Source organism: Trachymyrmex septentrionalis, unplaced genomic scaffold, assembly GCF_001594115.1.
Source record: "Trachymyrmex septentrionalis isolate Tsep2-gDNA-1 unplaced genomic scaffold, Tsep1.0 scaffold83, whole genome shotgun sequence".
NCBI classification, from domain to species: domain Eukaryota; kingdom Metazoa; phylum Arthropoda; class Insecta; order Hymenoptera; family Formicidae; genus Trachymyrmex; species Trachymyrmex septentrionalis.
This window is the reverse complement of record NW_017306018.1, coordinates 197,007-218,505: the sequence shown is the minus strand read 5'-3', so window position 1 is coordinate 218,505 and position 21,499 is coordinate 197,007. Positions and strand designations below refer to the sequence as shown.

The window sequence follows — 21,499 nt, the reverse complement described above, 5'->3', positions numbered from 1 at the left end:
TATATATATAACTCGTCACCTTTATAGTTGCTATTAAATATATTTCTTTTTAAGTAAAAAAAATCCGTTATTTGTATATTATCTTTTAATGTAATTTTTAAGTCGTAGTCTGACTTACGTTTATAATGCTCATGAGTGTTTGTCCTTGTTTGATAACAATAAAAATGAAATGATTCCAAGAGCACTGTGAGCATGAATCGGACCACATCCTTATTCGATTTCGTTTTCGATTTCTCACATCGTTTTGAAAAGGTTATTCTTCTGATTACAGTGGAATCGCAGAAGGACTACCACGCACGTAGAAAGCACCATCATTCGCGAACAACAACAGCGAAGACAATGACGGCGGCCGTCGCATCAACGACGAGATCACCGGCGAGCACGACGGCGACCACCGCAGTCGAACAAGTGGAAGATAATCAAATACCGGAAGTGACGAGGTGGCCGACCACCGAACCCACGGAAACTTGGGAAATCACAACCACTACTATAAGCACCACTCCGAGCACAACCACAACCACCACGCCGACACCACGTGAGTGGATAGAGTACAAACGTATTCAATGATTATTAATTTTCTATGTAATATAATTAATTTGTTACGTAATATAATTGGTGCGTAATACATTTGCTATGTAATATTCTTTGATTCTCTCGGGATTATATCGAGCATTCTACTGATAAATTATTAACTACTTTTTCAGTTTGATTTGTAAAAGTACGGAAATATTGAGATAGCTAACACTAAAAAATAGACGATCTTTACAAATTAAACTCTGAAATACATTTTATACGTAGTATAAACTTGTTCCTCGTAAATTTTATTGTAATAGCAATTTCATCTGGAACTTGATTGGTTATTATATATTTATTACTGAAAATTGAGTTTATCGTGATATCTTTGAAAGTTCACTATTAAATTTTATTACAATGCTAAGGTTTATTTATACATATATTATCATATTTTCATAGTGCTAATTTTTTAGCAAATATTTATTTTTTAAGAAATTTTTAAAACTTTAAATTTTTAAATTCTTGTTTCTAATTCTTTTTTATCTATATGTCTTACATTTTATGTATCTTATATTATTATTTTTTAATTTAAGCAAACTAATTTTTTATAAATAAAACTTCGTTTATTACATTTTTTATAAATAAAACTTTGTTTATTTACCAGTAGCTTAAAAAAAAGAATTTTTAATCTCTTTCACATCGAGAAGCAAATTAGATAGATCGCCTCCGGGTGAAATACGTTGGAAAAAGAAGTTTATAAAGGACTGGAGAAATAAACTGGCGAAAAAGACAGCTTCTCACGTCACTCTCTTTATAGGCTTCTGCGTGGTTCAAAGGTCGAATACGCACAGTCAGCAATACATAAGGGAAGGCAAGGGCAAAAGGGTGAGTCACTCGCAATCTCCCAAGTCTCTCGCGATCGCCGTCGCGACGCAAAGCGCTCACTGCCATCACCCTCAAGAGCCGATACTCGCAAGACAAAAAAGAAAGAGCGTGGGTTTTGTGAAACCTTTTCGTGAACGTCATACCGGAAAGCGTTGGCGAGGGTATCAGCAAAAATCGGATATTTACTGCACAGTGCATAGTAGCGAATTTTTACCGTAAAGAAACGGAATAGGGAAGGAACGAGAAATCGTCCACGACTTCTTCACGACATCGCGATATATCTCTTTAGCTCTTCTTATTGATGAAAAATTTCCTTAACTCTAAGAATAACTTAAAGAGCCTTAATTAATTGTATCAAGTAAAATAACTATGGCAATTAATGTTAATTATTTTTTTTTTATATCTTTACTAGATTCTATTTTGACAAATTTATCGATTAATGAATTAAATAAAGATTGTTATCTTTAGAAAATATATATAAATAAAGCGTAACTTTTTGTTATAATAATTTAAAATGTGATATTTAGATGAGAAATTAGTGTCATATACTGGAGGTACATTGAGTGCATTATTCCTTTTATACATAATTCTTTATATACACATATACTGGGTGTATAAATAAGTTTCCAGGGTCAAATAGTGTTTTAAACAATACTAACAAATGCGTATTTAAGTTTTTGTGCACAATTATTTTTCCATTAATAAAGTTGACTAACCTTTGAATTTGATATTATATAACAATTCGCAGTTTGAAAATCAACATTTTTCTTAATTTAATTGATAATAAACTTTGAAAATGCACATTTGCATGCTTCACTATTTTTATCGTGAATAAAAATCACTCAAGCAACCAGAATAAATTGTGAGACTTACACTTATCAGATATCAAAGAAGAAATGTGTGGTAATCCAATTCCTTGAATTAAATAACACATTTTTATTTTTAACTTCCATGTGTTAAAATGTGAGTCAATTCATTTCTGCAGTTCTTAAAGTAATATTTTCAAAGTGATATTCCCTTCTTCTCCTCCAAAATTTTCCTTTTTTCCTTGGTTTATTTTGAAATTTTCTTTTTCACAAAAAAATTTTGGTTATTTCAGATTTTATTATTTTAAGAATAGGTGACACATTCAAATTTTTTGTTTTAATAAAGAATTTTGGAAACTTTATATTCAAAGCATTAATTTTATTTTTTTAGAATTAATTTATTAATATCATCCTCTCAGATTGATCAAATGCTTTAATGTAGAATAAAGAAACAGATTAGACACGATATTCAATAAAATTGATTACAAATACATCTTTAATAATGATAAAAACAAATAGAAAAAGAACATCTCTTAAAAATAAAAATCACAGACGAATCAATTTTTATTGTTAGATAAATTTCGTGATAGATTTTTAGTACTGACAATATATGTCAGTACATCATCTATAAGATGTTTTATAACGTGTGAGCGTAACTTCAGAATTGAATTCAAAGCACAAAAATAGTACAATACATTTTCAAATAAACATTTATTCTTTTTTACCTTCTCGATGAGAATAGACTCGTGGGGTCAACGTTATCCACGTATTTTACGTGAATTACGTGGACAAAAATTCTTTAAAATGATATCGATATGTAATGTGTCATGAATGACATGTTATCAAAATATCAAAATTTCAACATGGCATAAAATAAAAATTGATATAAATTTATTTATATAAATTCCATGTGTATTGTTATCTTTTAGTTCTATCTCCATTATATTTTATCATTAATTCTACGTGGATTATATATGTATATTATATACGTATATTAAAATCTATATGGAAGTATCTACGTAAAATTCATATTGAAACTTCGAAGAAAATTTATTTAGATTGTGCAATAAAATCACAATGTTACATTTACGTGGACATCATGTCAATAAATTTTTATTTTTATTTATAATAAAATACGTAGATTCAACGTAAACATCACAAACATGTTTTCATTAGAAAAAAAAATTGCGAAACTTATTTATATACTTAAATAACACTTTAACAATTTTTACACTTGGGGCTGTCATTTTTTAAATATATATGGATATAAGTATTGATTGCGTGTATTTTACTTACGCAGCTTTATCGTGAAGACGAGCCCGAATGCTCAGAACTGTGTGTCTGTGCTGAAGGTGAACAACTCGTTTGCAACACCTTGTGCGTCGAAACGTTACCCTGTAAGACGGATTTCGCTTTCTACAATCATGAAGCACCAGCCTACCAAGCGCATCGAGGTCCTTGCCTTTGTTATAGCGGCGGCTTTATATGCATGCGGCCTTCGCCCGGTGAGTAATTATCTCTCTCATAATTATGATGCCATTAAATTACAGTAGATTATTTAGGCAACATTTTCATTGAACTCTTTACAAACCAATGACTTAAACGTTATTTTTATAAGATATAATAAAGATATAATTATGCGATTATAGTTTTGTTTGTTTTATAAAATAAATTAATTAATTAAAGTTTTATAGGAAATATCTTATTCCATATTTTATCTTGTACAGAAAAAATTTAAATTGGCAAATTAGAAATATTTTTATAATAATCAATTCAATAAGTATAAATAAAATGCTTATATTAATAAATGAGACTTCTGCTACTACGTTTTATACGTTTACATTAAATGTATTTAATAAATGTCTTTCCTCTTTTTCTTCTGAACTCGACTATGGTTTGGTTTTACGACGATTTTCGAGTAATCCGACAGAAAACGATTTTTCTTCTCACAATATAATACCAGCATTGTATTATTTGCGCAGACACATATAGTATACCGCACGGGGTTTTCATGTTCCTGGGATACAGCGAGAAGGACGAGACCTTATTGAAGCAGTACAACAATGTGACCGTGCTGGACGCGGTGTCATCTCTCGATAATTTCATGAGAAAGGAAGTCAATAATCAGGTGAGGCGTTGCCGTCACATTGTTCCTATTGATCGTTATAATCTCGACTAGATGACACTTTGAAATTGTCACTCGTTGATTAACACCGTACGCGCAGCTTACCGCTTGATGGAAATTTCGCTTAAATTCCAAAATCGAGAGATTGTCTTGGCACAATTTGCCACAAATTCAATGACCCAGAAAAGAATTTAAAATCAGTCGATTATTCCGAGGTTTATTACATCCCGCGTCGTTTCGGCGACGAAGGAGAGCGTTCCGTGAAATTCCCAGAATGCAATTAATGCGCAGCATCTCCGATCGGTGCGTGAAATCCCGATAATGAGAAATGTCAATAAGAAATGTAATGACTCGTCAAACTGCGCGTCGATTAAAAACTAAATCGGGCTGAGCGGAATTTAATAAAGCCGCCATAATTGTAGCGACGCGAATGACGCACCAGTATACGTATCTACCTTCTCAGATCAACTCTTCCGCGTCTTCCATTTACAGACAGTATGCACACTCTTCTTGTACAATGCGACCCGAGAAAACGTGATCGCAGTGGCACGACTCGGGACCGACAATCCACCCTTAAATAGCAGCCAGGCTCAAAGTCTGCAACACCTGCTACGCGTCAAGGTAAGCGAATCTCGAATGGACCTTTTCGCACTGTATGGAGAAAATTGAATACCTTGGTGCGAGAGCTAGATAAAGCTACAATTTTTGAAAAATCGCGAGACAAAGGAAGACACACTTAAGAGAGACAGAATCTTGTTATTCTACTTATTATCTTTATCAAAGCATCGAGTAAATAGAGCTTTCAGTTATATATATATTACTCTTTTAAAAACTACATTAACACATTCTGAACTTAACGCGACGCACTATAAGCGCTGCATTTTTAAAACTTTGTACATTACAACGTACGTATTTTTTTTGATCTAAAATATATATGTATAAGATTCCTACTAAAATAGAAATAAATATATCTTTTATTCTCGTTATCTTCTTAATTATCTTACTCTACAAATACTTTTTTATTCAATATAAATGACATAATATTTTGTATATTATAATAATCTAATATGATATCATATCAAACATGGATGCAGAATGTCTCATAACTCGCGTAAAGCAGTAAAGCGGATTAAACTAAATCTAAAAGTATCATTTTGCGAACTTTGCAATAATTAACCTTACATTATGTATGCACACATAGTGTTTTTTAAAATAACTTGTTACTTGCGTGAGATGTATGATTCTAATTTCCCAACATTACACAAAAAAATACTGTACGCAAGTAATACCATGTTAACTATTTTGTTTCAAATATTTTATACAAAAGTTCATACATCTGCAAATCCATCACAAGTTTATCACAAACGTTAAATTTATTCAAATATTATAAATTTATTCAAAATATATTTTGAATTTACTAGTAAGTTTGATTCTTCAATCAAGATCATTAAATTAAAACAAATTTGATTTACTTATTATAGAAAGTCGATCAATTTTCGATCTAATTTTATAATATTCTTAAAATTTTATTGAGATAATAATCAATGAAAATCCCCGAATAAATATGCATTTGCATAAAAAAACAGGTCAACTTTACACGTTTATGATTGCTAGGATCGCGACGAGGTGTTTGAAAGTGTGCTTTACAAACGACATAACAATTTACATGATGTCGCTCCTGCGAAGCCAATACCGTTCATATATAAAGCACACCTCTAAATAGAGATCCTCTAATCGGAGACTGGCTCATGAGAGCGTATCATTTAACGTGGCAACATCCTGCAAGTGAGATAAGATATGTTATCTCAATCTATATATAGGGTGCGGCAGAGAAACTTACTTTTTTTAAAGGTTAATAAAAACGAAACTATTGCAGATATCGGTATAATTCTTTTTTCCTCTTACAGATCACCTTATCAAATTTTTTTTCATGCACTTTTGAAAATTACATCTATCAAATGACGGCCGCCGTTGTCTATGCACTGATTGAGTCGATTTCTGAAGTTTTGCGTCACTCTCTGAAGCATGTCCACCGGTATTTCGGCGATGGCGTTCCGAATGTTTGTCTTCAGGTGAGCTAGGGTCTCTGGTCGATCGTTGTAAACAATAGACTTCAAATAACCCCATAGGAATAATGAAGCGCGCTCGAAAGGCACGTTGAGTGGCGACAATGGAGCGGCCATTACCAAAGTATGCCTCGACGGCAAACGCGCGATGCTCTCTTGTCCAAAGCATGATCGAGACTGGCTGTGGGGGGAACAAAAATTGAGGACCTATCCTTTCGGACGCACCCCCTCTCAGCTTCCTACCTTCACCCCTTGCCGTTTGACGCGTTTTTCAAAAAAGTAAGTTTCTCTGCCGCACCCTGTACAGTGGTGCTAGTAATGAAGTCTATACATGTACATATCAGAGTAAGCTTTTGCTATGCTAACGTGTGGAGGACTGTGCAAGAGTGAATGTTATGCAAGTTGGTGACTTCTACCTCTCTCGCTTCAATATAATGTATTAAATTTGCATAGCTGTCATTCTTGCAGTTAGTCACTATCACTTAAAAGCTCACTCGAAAAATGTCGACCCCAATCAAAAAATGATTCTCTTATTAGAAAGTCAGTCTCTGATTAAAGAATCTCTACTTCAAAGCATCTTACCGAATTCCTAGCAATCACGAACACGTGTAAAGCTGGGTTATTTCTTTACACAAACGACTGCTCATTTAGGAATCTTTATTAATTATTATTTATTATTATTTCATTAACCCTTTATTATCTACGTGTCCGGAATACCTCAGCCTTATAAATTTGTTAAATGTGTGAATGCTTGAACATATTATTATATTTAGATAAATTTTTTACTATTTAAAAAATCTTTTAATAATATTGTTTTACTATTTAAAATAAATTTTGACAACATTAAAAAATTAATTATTATGAAAATCATAAAATGGTTCAGAACTTTTTAATTCAATTTAGCCTGTTCTATCTACTCATTATAAGACTTGTAGATTGCTATTACTTTGAAAGTTCAAATTTGTAATCGTAAAATTTGTAAGTGTTTTACTGATGTGATGTAATCTTTTCCTGTTGGATTTGTATTCTATTGCTATTTTTTTTAATTTATGAAGCATGTGAATAGGTCAACTTTTAAGTCTTTACCGTGTTTGCATTACGTGTAGGATTGTACTTCCAGAGTTTGCAAGGCCTTTTTGAGGGTTTCTTCCTTCTTTCCAACAGCAAGAAAAGCTGATCGCGTGAACGACGGCGATTCGATACACGCGCGTGCGTGCAGCCGACAGGAAGTCGGTGCGAAAGGGCGATAACGGGTCCTCGCGAAAGTTTTAATTTCTCGGCGAATCTCGTTTGGACGGAATTATCGCGATTAATCCGCTCGTTTCTTGCCGAATTTCCACCCTTCGCGATAGATCTCTCGGCAGCCGGGTGCAGATCGCCGATCGATCTCCAGGTTATTGCACGCGAGAATGTAGCCTTACATGTGTCCGGAACATATAACACGTTCGCTTATAATGCGCACAGGGCGATTAAAACTCTGTGATTCATGATCGACTTATGTATACGATGTCGTGATTTAAGTATATCCAGTATGGCATAACCGACCAAATATAATTTTTACAAATTAATAAAATGAATTTATAAATTATAGAACACGAGAGATTGAAGCCGTTGTATCAAATTGATTGATCAGATGATAGATTTAAAAAATATTAAGTTTTGAGAAAATAATTGTTTAGAAAAAGAAAATTTAAATAAAAAATAAGTAAATAAAAAATATGTATGTGCAGAAACTTATCAATTTTTAATAATAGAAAGTTAATCAATAATCTACTTATCTCTTTTATTAAGGGGGTATACTCAGTTAGGAGGCCAAAAAAAAGACAAATCTTCGAGAATTTTTTTCAGAAAAGTATATGTACATATTTGTATGAAAGATTTTATGTTCGAAAAAATCTACTTTGACAAAGTTTTCATATTTCTTTTTATGTAAAAATATGAATAAATAAATAAGTTATAGTTAGTGTCCGGAAAGCTGTCCGTTTTCTAAAACGCGTTTTGCGATGACCACTGCTATTCGGAATCAGGTTATCTGAAATAAAAAAAGATTTAATTAATATATGAATTTGTCTAGTCTTTGATTGTTCGATATTCCGAAAAATTGAAGTACAACAAAATGGTGGCTATTTAAAAATAAACTTTCAATTTTCATGAAAAAAAACGGACATTTTTTTTGTCTATTAAAAAAAAAAAGAACGCATTGGGAAAAATTCTTTAATTAAAGATTAGGTTTACAGAAAGCATATAAAATTTCAGATTGGTCGATGCAGTTTTTGAGATATTTTGGTCACCTATTTTGAAAAAAACGCGTTTAAAGTTTTTTTAAGTACAGTTTATTACTAAATAAAAAATTTTTCAATTTAAACAGAGTGATCTATTCCAGGACCATATAGTACATCCTCTTTTAAAGTTGACGCTTTTAAAATATCAATTTATTGTTGTCGATGACGTATTCTTTCCATCTACGTATTCTTTCCTTTTTTCCCTCGCGCTAGACTGTTAGGAGCGCTTCGACGAACGTATACTCAAGATCGTATATTTCCATGAAAATACAACGGATTAACTTAAAATTTTCAGGGAATATTTCTAACATTATATATTTTAAGAAAATGTGATTTTTGAAAAATCGATTTTTATAAATTTCTAACTGAGTATACTCTCTTAACAAATTTAATAATCCATGATGCATTTGTGTTACCTGATTTAAACTATACTACAATAGTTGTTCTATAAAATTTAAATGTTTATAGAAAGTATATGTACTACAGGTAGCACACACATATACACATATCAATTAAGAATAGTAAAATAATTATCAAAGGTATACTTTAATTAATAAACGATGTATTTGCTGTTAGTAGAATGTAGGTTTTTAATTAGTGCGTTGAAAGAACGTTCATGATTTGACAATGTAGATAAGAACCGCAGTAAAACACAAAATTAACGCATAAAACACAAATCTCAAAGAGATGTTCTAAAAACGTTCAGAAGAAGTCCCTATGTTCTAAAGACATTCCCAGGGCGTTCATCGGATAAAGTGTGCTCAAGTAACGTGACCTCGGAATGAACTAAAAAATTCTCTAGATTTAAGCACTATCTATGTATTAACATTTGTGCCTCGAGATCATACCTTTACTTTAATAGTATCATATTTGACCCACGACCCACATACTCTGAACATGATTACATCGAAAAGCAATAATGACATTTTCTCTTCGGCGAACATATATCCTGCGAATATTGAACGGCGGGAGGGATTTTTATTATAACGAATTCTCAACGTCAAAAAATTCGCACGAAAAAAGGATAGATCGGAACAACACGCCAATTCGAATCCAGAATATCTCCATCAAGTTGCAAATGGACCGGCGCTTTATCACAGATTGGAAATCGCCTCGGGAACTTGTATGACTGTAAAATGCGTGCCGCGAGCAGAAAACGACATGCATTTAGCACGTCATAAAGGATAGATCGAAGCAAAACGTCACAATCGATTGATGTAAAACAGAGTTGACAAAAAATTACATACTAATTTTGATCTGAAAGTTTCGCTAAGAAAGTTTCTCAATGTCGTCTTATAAGTATTACACGGGATTATAACAAATTCTACAAATATATCAGAGCGAGAAAGAGAAGGAGAGAGAGAGAGAGAGAGAGAGAGAGAGAGAGAGAATTGTGAATTATGGAAATTAATTATGGATTTGATATACAGGAAATATGTTATTCCAAATTAATAATCTGTGAATATTCATTCTTTGTTCAACGGAACGATATTTTAATCGGATTTGACATGTAGAACAAAACATTATACCAAACTAATAACGTATAAATACATGGGACATGTTCTTATACATATAATAGAGGTACTATATCGGATTTGATATAGGAAAAAAAACATTATTCCAAATTAATAATCTGTGAATATACGTTTGTTGTTATATAATAACGTAATATTTTTAATATAACTGATTTAGCATTTAATACATTTAAGGGTTAAATTTAAATAATTAGACAATGTGTTTAGCTAAAGGAAAAAGAAATTCGTATCTTGGAACTACAGGGATATAACTAAAGTTATTTTATGGCTGATAACTTCGCTCATCGAATGCCCGTTGGACGGCTTTAAATAACGGCTCGACGGAGAACGTCTGACGGGATTACGAGAATTCGTTTCTGCTATTGCCAGCGGGAGAGATAGCGTGTTTCGATTCGAACGAAATGGTCGACTAGGCGACCCATGCGATAGATATATAGATAAATAGATTGAGGTTCGCCCGATGAGATCCGAGGATCGCGCTAAGCAACGATCGCGAAGAAAAAGGCGAGTTTAGAAAATGGAGTAGACCCAAGATGACTATTATCATTAATGTATGTGGTAGACTACCTTTCTTTTTTCTTTCTTTTTAATTGTATGCAATATCTTCAAAATTTTCGTCTATATATTTTAGTAAAGGTGAATAATTTAATCTTCTATATCAAAATTGTGTATTAATATTAATATTAAATGAAATATTTGTTACTCCTACATACAGAAGGAACAATTTTGCTGAAGTATCGAAAAATTTAACTAAATACATATCTAAAAATAATTGTTATAAAAATAATTATGTGTAGGACGTTTAAGCATAATGAGCAATGCTGCAAAAAGTTTTAATATTCTATCAGCCATATTGAGCATCTAATTATTTTGATAGTTTAACAAGATTATTTTTAGATATGTATCTTGCTAAGGTTTTAGATATTTAGCTTTTCGTTAATTAGTACATAGAAAGAATGATTTTGTTAATAGCTAAAGTATCAAAAATTTCGCTAAATATAGATTTAAAAATAATTTTGTTAAACCATAAAAATAATTATATAAGTCGCTCGGATGTGATGAATAATGCTGCAAAAAGTTTTGACATTCTAGTATTCAGTTTGAACTATATTGAACGTCTTATATAGTTATTTCGATGGTCCAACAAAATTATTGTCAGATCTATATATTCGACTAAATTTTTAGATACTTTAGCAAAATCATTCTTCCTATGTATGGTTCAAGATTTAAAGCACTTCATTAAGTAGAATGATTAAATAAAAATATCCAACCATTACGAATTTGTCCGGCACGGGATGTGTGTCTGAAAATTTTCAGATTCGCATAAGTTTCACATAGTGGCAGTTGGCCCGTGCGGTTAGTCCCCAATGTGATCTCACCCTCCTTCTCTGTCTACCTTGTCCCATGGGGCTCGTAGCAGCAGCGGACTGCATCGTCGAGCGAAAGGGATGGAAACTTGCATTTTCCCCCGATGACTGCACGTCGCGGCTACATACGTCATAAAACTTTGCTAATATAGCGAAGGACTGCCGTCTTTGCGCCGGCGACTAGAAATCGCTCGTTTCTCTCTTGCAGAGTAGCATTCGTCTTACTTTCTCTCATCTTTCACTTTCTGTTCCCCTCCCTTCTTGTATTCACACTCCCACACTCTCTCTATCTACCGTCGAGCGGGATTTATGCTATTCGAAGCTCGTGCAGAACTTTACGACTTGGAATATCTCGCTCAAATCATTATTCGAATCACCTAGTCGTTTGTCAGCCAGATCGAATATCCCTATCCAGGAACAAGTATTGATTGCCTTTAATTGGAACTTTACTACCCATTGTCTATGTGATTATTTTTGCCCGTTTTTGTACAATTTTCCCGTGATTATTCAACCGTGTTCGATAATTTGACCTAATTTGATATCGATATCGCGTGCTCTTAGATTCTGTGCAGCCAATTACGCTTTTTCAATTAATTTTGGTTATATCTACAAAATACAGTCGAATTGCATATTTAAATCGTGTTTAATTTAAATCGCCAAATAATATTTTTGTTAAACAATTAAATCAATTTAATTATATTTTTAATTCAAGATTCAATTTTCATCAAACTGATATTTGAGATAACTTTCGAGACAAATTATATAGATGATAAACCCTTGAAATGCTGCAAATATTTCATACTTTTTTTACTTTAATTATCTAAGAAGTTTTTTCCTAATAATATATTATTAAAAATGCATTATTATTTTATTTATTATAGTTAGTTTACATTTTGGAACATATTTCTTCTTTGTTATAAAAATTAACTTTTGAATAATCCATTTTCTATTCTAAAGGTAAAATAATTAATTTATATTAAAACAACTGCATCACTTTTATCTTATATACGACTTAAAAATAGAAAACTCTCTAGCATCGCGAAACAGAATTAAACTGAATCGGCGGAAGTGACTTGGCGCAAGAGTGAAGATAAATCTCGGACTTTTTTGTATATCGTAAGTGGAGCTGACGAATTACTCTCCTGAGAAAGAGAATACCGATGATACGATCTTTATTCGGTGTGGCACTAAGTTACCCCTGACGGGTGCAGTTTAATCCCGTCTTACGGCAGTTCGAGAAACGGTGAAAAAGCCGTGGTTTCTCGACGCTCCGCGCCGTTTTTCAATTATGCATTCGCATATTTTACCGGAATGCCTTGTCGCATTCAGCGACGAGCGCGACGACAGCTGCCGGACTGCATTTACCAGGTTAACAATAATTCAATGTCACCATCTTATGCCGACGAATATGTACCGGGTGCTTCTGCGATACCTATGAATATGGTCATTGCTTATACATCCAAATTTTATGCGATAGATCTTTAAACTTCTGAAATTAAAGTATTGTGTCTTTATAAATTTTAATGTGCATTTTTATTTAAATAAAAACAATATTTAATAAACATAATTAAATAAATACAAAAATTATTATAGAGAATTGTAGACTGTAAATAAACATATATATAAGTCTTCAAAAAATGAATAAAAAGTAAAATAAATAAATAAAAGGATAAACAATTCTTATACTTACATATAATTTTTTTGTATGTTTTGTTTATTGTACTTATGATTTTTTTGTACATTCTGTTAAAAGGTTACACATTTTTTTTCTTTTTATTAGACATTAGTAATTTATTTTTAAAGCTTTACATATATTTTTTTCTAAAAATTCTTTATATATGTCGCATATTAATCGCGCAAGGGAGCAATCGTCCGAGAATGCGGAAAAATTTAGAAACTTTCTGCTGCCAAAAACAAGGACAGAAAATCAAGAAATCTGGAAACAGCAAACACGTCCGCAATTCCTAATAATTCATATCAGAAAGCTCTTTCTGCATTTTCACCCTCGGTTGTCCTCCGGCAGATAGTCATTCCCGCTTCTACTACTGTCGCGACATCGAGTGGATTCTCGTCATTAAAGTGCTTCAACACTTTGCATTGTCGTTAAGAACAAAATTGCAGAAAAATTGAAGCTCATTAAATCCGGCACGTTTTGTTTCACCACATGAGCTAACGAGACGATTCATCGTGTTTGAGATTGCTGCTAAATATGCTCGTAACTTTAATAAACAGCGATGGATACCTAATTTTTGCACGATGTATAAAAAATTGAGCGCTTTGAAGAATAAATTGCGATGAAGTGACTGTCGTATCAAGCGAACAGAATTCAATTCCTCATCTTGCTATTACTTCTTTTATTAGTAAAAAATAAATATGTTATGCAAGGATTCTCTCTTCTTAAAATAATAAAAACAACCTAAATCTAAGCTAATGAGAATCAGCGCGAACGGAGGTACGCAATAAATCTTTCACAAATAATTTTGTTAATCCATACGATGTGTTAATATCATCTTTATTTGAAATCTTGAAATCTTGAATGTTTCGATTCTCTTTGGAATCTTCATCAGTAATCTTTTTAAATCATATTAGATTTTGCGAACGTTTGATGTAGAGTCATTTGCAGGTTGCCAAAACAAGTGTTATCCACACGATCGCCAAATCTCATCATGAAACCTTGGATAATATATTAATATTCACAACTAAACACATTTTATAATACATTTTATGTAAATTTGTTTGAACTTTAAACGTCTCGTTAGACATATTTGTCACTCCAGATATATTGGACGAAGTTTAAACAAATTTACATAAAATGTATTATAAAATGTGTTTAGTTGTGAATATTAATATATTATCTAAGGTTTCATGATGAGATTTAGCGATCGTGTGGATAACACTACAGTTTTGGCAACCTGCGAGTGACTCTACATCAAACGTTCACAAAATCTAATATGATTTAAAAAGATTACTGATGAAGATTCCAAAGAGAATCGAAACGTTCAAGATTTCAAATAAAAATGATATCAATACATCGTATGGATTAACAAAATTATTTGTAAAAGATTTATTGCGCATCTCAGTTCGCGCTCTCATTAGCCCAAATTTAGGTTGTTTTTATTATTTTACTAGTAAATAAAATGAAAAATTATAAATATTTTTTTTTCAATATAAATTAAAATCAATAGCTATTTGTGATCCATTATCGATATATCTTATTATTTTCAAATAAGAAAGATTAATATTTCCTATGACATATTAGTACATTGATTACATATTCTTCTAAAATATATTTTTAATTTAAAAATATTCTATCATTTCCGATTATTTTATTATAAGAATTTAATAATTGAATTGTATATTTGTGTTTTTTTACGTTTTACAATATGATTTTTTATGTTGATGAACATGATATTTTTGTTTTTTTCTTCATTATTCCTTAAAAGGGAGAAAAAGAACTGATAAAGAAAAGCCTCTTAAATGACGCATGAAAATTCAATGGAAAGTCGCGATAGCTTCGAAATCGATACTCGGATACTAAGTTGAGAACGGTAGGATAGCGTTAGGAAATATGAGGGGAATGCGGGAGAGGGAGTAGGTATAGGTGCCTTTATTGGCCCTTTGCCAATGGTTGCTATCTATATGGAACACCTGTGTCTGTCCGATGTCTCGAGTCGCGACAGATCGAACAATACGAGAGTCTTAAGACAAAGAAATAAGGGAACAATAGTTCTCTGAAACAGAGAGCATTGCTACATTGTTTTGTTGATCCCGATTGCTAGGGTTTATGATATTTTATTATAATGATAACAATGAAATTAAAACAGGAAGTCCATGCCTTTAATTTTTATACTTTTTTTTAAATCTTTTTCAAGAACACGAGCTTTATAAGAGAATACTGGATTTTTTTTATAAATTACAATAGTGAAAAGATTAATGGAAGTTTGCGCAGTATACAACTTTTCTTTAAGTGCACATAATTCTAAATGATTACACTTACAGTATATATTTAAACATTTTGACTTACATTTTAACTAGTTTTTAGTAGCAATAAATAACGGGTAATTTTCTATGGACTGTCACATAATCCACCTTATATAATATCAGAATTAATATACACTCGTTACTTACTTTTATTAAAAATGGCTAAAAATATGATCCTAAATCTAATGTTTAAATGTATTTCCATAATGTTACAATTATTGTAAGAATTATGTGCATTTAAAGAAATTTACACTACTGCACTGACTGATCTCATTTAATTTAAATTTATCTGAGATCCATGTTTTTCAACTTTTTCAAACAAAATAAAAAATTTTCTACTTATGATAAATTTAAATTCTAGTTTATGTGATCGACAAAAAATGATTCCACCAATGTAAGAGAAATTAACTTTAATCTCAGTTTTACTTACTGTTTATCTTTTTCTAGTTCTTAGAAAAAAATATTGGTAAAACTAAGCCTAACAATAAGAATATTAGTTGTTATAATGATATACATAAAATTTATGTATATAAATAAAATAAGAAATATTTCACGTCACAAATATCTTTGATAATTTGCTTTTACTTGCATATTTATTAAGTTAAAAGTTATTTTCAAGGTCATCATTATTAAAAGTAACATTTTTTTATTTATTTCTAAATTATAAAATAAATATATCTTTAGCTTAAAGTTGATTTTTGGTTATTAAATGATGGCATTGCTCAACATCGTTACATTCTAGTATGCTTAAGGGAACTCTAGAACCCTGGAGGATTTGTTCTAGATTCGGGAACAGATATGACGAGAAATCGTTACATTTCGATGCTTGCCGATCGACCAAGTCGATGAAACTCAAAATGGCAGTCTACTAGTTTGCATAATATTGTCATCGTCATTGAGATAAAGTTGCGATATCGTAATGTGTCAATCTCTCAAACGAGAACATCGTTAGATGTTAACACCTGAACATTGCTGACATTTTGTGCTTTGAGGACGTTACAATTGCGATGTCACTCATTTTAAGACTTTTAATATTATATTATTATAACATTCGCGAATATATCTAATAATATATCGCATGATAATATATTTGTGTTATTAATAACGAGAAATAGAGTTACAAGCATAAAACTAGTTTTCTTAAACAGTAAGAAATAGAATTGAAAATACATTTGAATGAAATTAACAAACTTTTTAAAATTATTAATACAACTGATTCTGCATAAAAATACAGACTTGTAAAAAAATTATAAATTATATTATTTACGTTACTCGTAAAGAGAAAATATCTTATATGAAGTAAATTCTATCTATCTACACATATTTGCCAGTTTGGTACAGATTGTCACATATATCTTCAATAATGGTATAACTGTATATTTTCTATAGTTTATCATTTACGGAATCTATACAATTAAATAAATATTTAATCGCATAAGTTATGCAACTAAGTTGTATTCAAAATTTCGATTTATAATTTAAAGACGACAGCGTCGTTTCAACTGTCATAAAGAGATCGATTGAAATTTTATTACGGAGGCGGGACAGAGGGAAGGGCAAAGTCCCGAGGCATCTCGCAAGCTTCATCGAAGATGCATGAGAGCATCAAACTACCTGACACTGAGCATCTTTCTTGGATTTCTGCATGATAAAACGCACTGCATAACGATTGTCGTTTGCCATAACTGCCATAAGTGAAGTTCATAAACATCACTACACATCTGTTTTCTATATATTAGAACTACATTAAGGACTCTGCTTTAATTTGAATAATTCCTTTTTTTAATTTCTCTAGTCAGCTATTAATATTTAAATTTAATTACAAAAATTAAATAATTTTATGACTAGGATTTATGACTTTAAAGTCTTAAAATCTTTTCATTTACAAATCCTTTGAGACTGTTACAAAATTGATACTTAAATCCTTTAAAATTATTTCAAAATTAGTACTCTAACTCATTCCTTCTCTCTTTTTCCTATTTTCCGCTTATCCTTATCTTTCTTTTAATTTAGACTTTTTATGACTATCCTATACATGGCGCCGTACATCCGTATGCACATTCGTTTGGATTTCGTTATCCGTCTTAGTGTAACAACGTCCTATAGAGAATGACGATGCTGAGAGACGCGTTCCTGATAATACCTCCTTACGTATACGTATTGCCGAGCTGCCAATTTGACGAGGAGAGAAACGACTTGTCGTCACGGTCGGCGGGACACGTAGTTGCGTTACGTGTTCACGCGAGTATTCCGCTCACGCGCCGCGACGATTGCTTTCGACGAACGACGCGGTTCCTCCACGTCTATCAGTTCGCTCTACGACAGCAAGACAAAGCGAAAAGCTACTTTTTTATCAGTCTCGCTGTTCGAGCTGACGCGCGCGGATGATCTCTCAGAGAAGTCATTCTTCGCGCGGCTTAATATAACTCCACATAAAGCACCAGACGAACGACGGACTGCTTTACAATTCTTTAACGCGCGAGTTAATTCAAATCTTAAGTGAAAATTACATGCAATACAATTTTCAAGATTCCTCTTTTCGACAGATTGTTACAACTGTTGCAAAAGTTGGCGGAATAATTAATATAACTAGCAAGCAACTAACGATTTCACTTTTGCTGCGTTTAGAAGCATGTCCGTAGATTCCGCGTCCTGAATTTTCAATTTAATTTCATTTCAACGGAAGCTACGAACTTGATATACGCAAGAGCTTACCGTCTGAAGTTCGATGTTGAGACAGCGGTGCCGCAGGGCCGACTACAAAGCGTAAGTCGAAGAAGAGCGATCTTTCATTTTTAACGTGGCTCCGATGCTTCGAGCATTTTAAGATCATATGTAAGATCAGAGAAGAAGAAGGTCGTCTCTTTGACAGTCAACTCGTCAATTTTAATCAAACTTTAATACTTGAATGCTATAGAATACTAACATACATATACTTCAATACGAAAGAGAGATGTTAGGAAATATGGATATATATATTTTCAACTCAATCTTTTTCTTCTTCTTTCTCTCTCTCTCTCTCTCTCTCTCTCTCTCTCTCTCTTTCCTTTGTATATCGATATGCTATTCTATTGGAATAAAATAATAGTAAACGTTTTTAGAATTTTTTCAAATTTACAAAATATTTTTTAATTTTACAATTGTTTCTATCATAATGGATAATGGATAAACATATTGCATTTTTATCATTTTATTATAATTATTTAACTTAAACATTTTAATTTTTACTTCCTATTGTTTCTTCTTTTGCCTTTGAAAGAAAGAGCAGAAAAAATATGTATGTACGTATTTATTATTATTTTAATGAAATATCTAATTAAGCAAAGTATTTTTATTTTCTATATTTTGAAGCTATTCTAAAGCGTTGAAAGTAAAATTTTCTTTACATCAGCAATTTGATGTAAAGAAAGGTACGTAGTAAATTACAAGACTAATCGCTTTATTTTACTTTATGTTCAATATTACTTATGAATGCTAAGTGCCAGATAACTTTTGCGTTCCGAACAGTCGATCTTCATGGGAGTATAAAATTTCTCTTCCATTGTTAGAACAGTCTAACGGAGCGCTGACGCCTCGAGGGCGCTTTAGAGTTTAAGCGAACACGCGGAACAACGGGAAAGACCCTTTAACACGCAAACTCCTTATTTTCACCGATTTAAAGGGAAGCAGACCGTACAGAGTGCAACTAGCAGGACTACTCTCATAAACTTCGGATCCCTATGCTTGACATGCGATTGTTTCACTCTTTCGAAAAAACATTTAATTATACATATATACACTTGAAATATTAAAAGTATTAACATTAAAGTCATATATAAGTATATAATAATCTTTTTTTGTATATATATAATATAATAAATGTATATTGACATTTTTAATATTATATAATAATAATGTTACAAAATATTTTATAAATAAATATAAATTGCTGACATTTTAAATATATCTTCGATTTTTAATTTTTTTTAAATACAAATAACCATAAAATATATGCTAAAATATTAGCAAAAGATACTGTTTATAATATATTCACACACATGTAATATATTATACAAATTTTAAAACATAACTTTATTTTAAAATTAATTTCTTATTATCATTGCAATAATCAAAATCTTTCGACATTATCATATATATTTTATACATGTATTTAATATGTACATATATATTATATATTAATTAATAATAAATATAATGTGTGTGTGTGTGTGTTTGTATGTCATCAAATAATGTGTATAAAGAAAGTTCAGTCATAATAGCAGTTTTGCTCCTTTTAGAAGAATTTATTGGTAGACTACCGGATAGACCACTATCTACTGGACAGACCACATTATACTACCTTCTTTCCGCAGCGATTACTTTTTCAGCTCGTTTCGTTTACTTTAAAGTTTGTACAAACTATCGCCATAGTATGTTCACACGTACTTACTCACCTATCGCTTGTAACACGCTCAACAGCGATGCGAACCGCTTTCGTGCCGATTGTTTTTTGGGATTAACGCGATTTCAGCGCGGCTTCATTATGCCTTTTCAAGTAATAAATTGAAACAAGACGCGAAGCAATTTGCCAGCATGATTTTTTTTATTTCTCTCCGGAAGTATTGTTTGCGTGTTTACTGAGCATATAACAGAATATTAAAAGTAATATTTTATTATAATATACATATATGTAATGTTGTAGAGATTGAGAATTGAGAGAGACGGAAAGTTTTTAAATACCAACTTTTATAATAGTACACACCATTTTCAAATCAATCAGAAATATCATAGTTCCCTGTTTTTTCTTCCTTCTACTTCATCTTATGATATTATTTCTTGTTTCTAAAATATTACTTTCTGTTTTTATTTGACTCTATCTTTTAACACTTATCTGTCAATTTACAAAGTCATTTTACAAAGATATTTATCAAGTAAATACACGATCATTTGTGAACGAAGAGGCAAGTTACACTGGAGTATAGTGGCATAACTTGCGTTGACCTTGATCGTTCGGCCGCGATCCTCGGTTAATCCTCTTATTCCTGGACGCTTTCTTCAGCTAAAAGCCGAACAGTAAAGTCGATAACGCTCATTATGCAGGTTTATACAAAATTTACGCGATTCCATGGCGCAACATACGCCACGTAGCTCATAATTAAACGTTAACTCCTGAATTTTGTGCTGTAATCCGAATATTCGACCATCAACGTTAATATGTTGCAGACACTTACAACGACCACGACAGCTTGTTTAATGCTCTTAATACGATGGTGAATTAATTAAATGATTCACAATATGCAATGCCGCTTGCTCGTATATTAACATACAACTTTCCGATATTCGATTTTTTTAAGCAAAAACGTGTCTAATTAAAAATTATGTGTGACAAATATCGCTCTCTTCTTGAGTGTTACTCCACATTTTTTAACAATGTTTAATTAAACAAGTCTTAAAGAAGTTGTTAAATGCGTACCATTTAAATTTTTTTTTCTATTAATAAAAAATTAATAAAATTAATAAAATTAATAAAAAATTAAATATGTAAAAATTATAGATAAAGCATCAAGCTATAATTTTATTTCCATGCAAATCAGTATTAAATAAAAAATACATTGGGCAACAAAATTAACGCAACATCTGTTTTACTCTGCAAAAATAGATTAATTTCAAGATACAATAACTTTGTCAAAAATTGTCATATCGGGATGTTTAAAAAAGCATTTTACAGGTAGAAACCTCTACTTTTCGGATCGCTATTTAAAAAAACGGCCTCGTAAAGATTTTATGAAGTTACACAAACATAAATGAAGATATATCAGACCTCAAAATTTTTTATGAAATTTGCGAAGTTCCACAGAGTGGAATAAAAATTGTATACAAATGCGATTTACATTATTCGAAAGAGCGAATCTTTACCTTTAATTTGCTTTTTTACGAAACTCCGTACGATTTTTTTTCAT

The 21,499-nt window shown here is 31.5% G+C and overlaps 1 protein-coding gene across 1 annotated transcript in view; it reads left to right on the top strand.

The window, feature by feature from the left end:
* The window catches only part of LOC108754918, a 58,938-nt gene that overhangs the window by 28,275 nt on the left and 9,164 nt on the right, over positions 1–21,499 (top strand). The window contains exons 8-12 of the mRNA XM_018497585.1: positions 272–548; positions 1,221–1,398; positions 3,505–3,709; positions 4,187–4,332; positions 4,822–4,950. Coding sequence (XP_018353087.1) covers positions 272–548; positions 1,221–1,398; positions 3,505–3,709; positions 4,187–4,332; positions 4,822–4,950 — 935 coding nt within the window. The remainder of the gene's footprint in view (positions 1–271; positions 549–1,220; positions 1,399–3,504; positions 3,710–4,186; positions 4,333–4,821; positions 4,951–21,499) is intronic.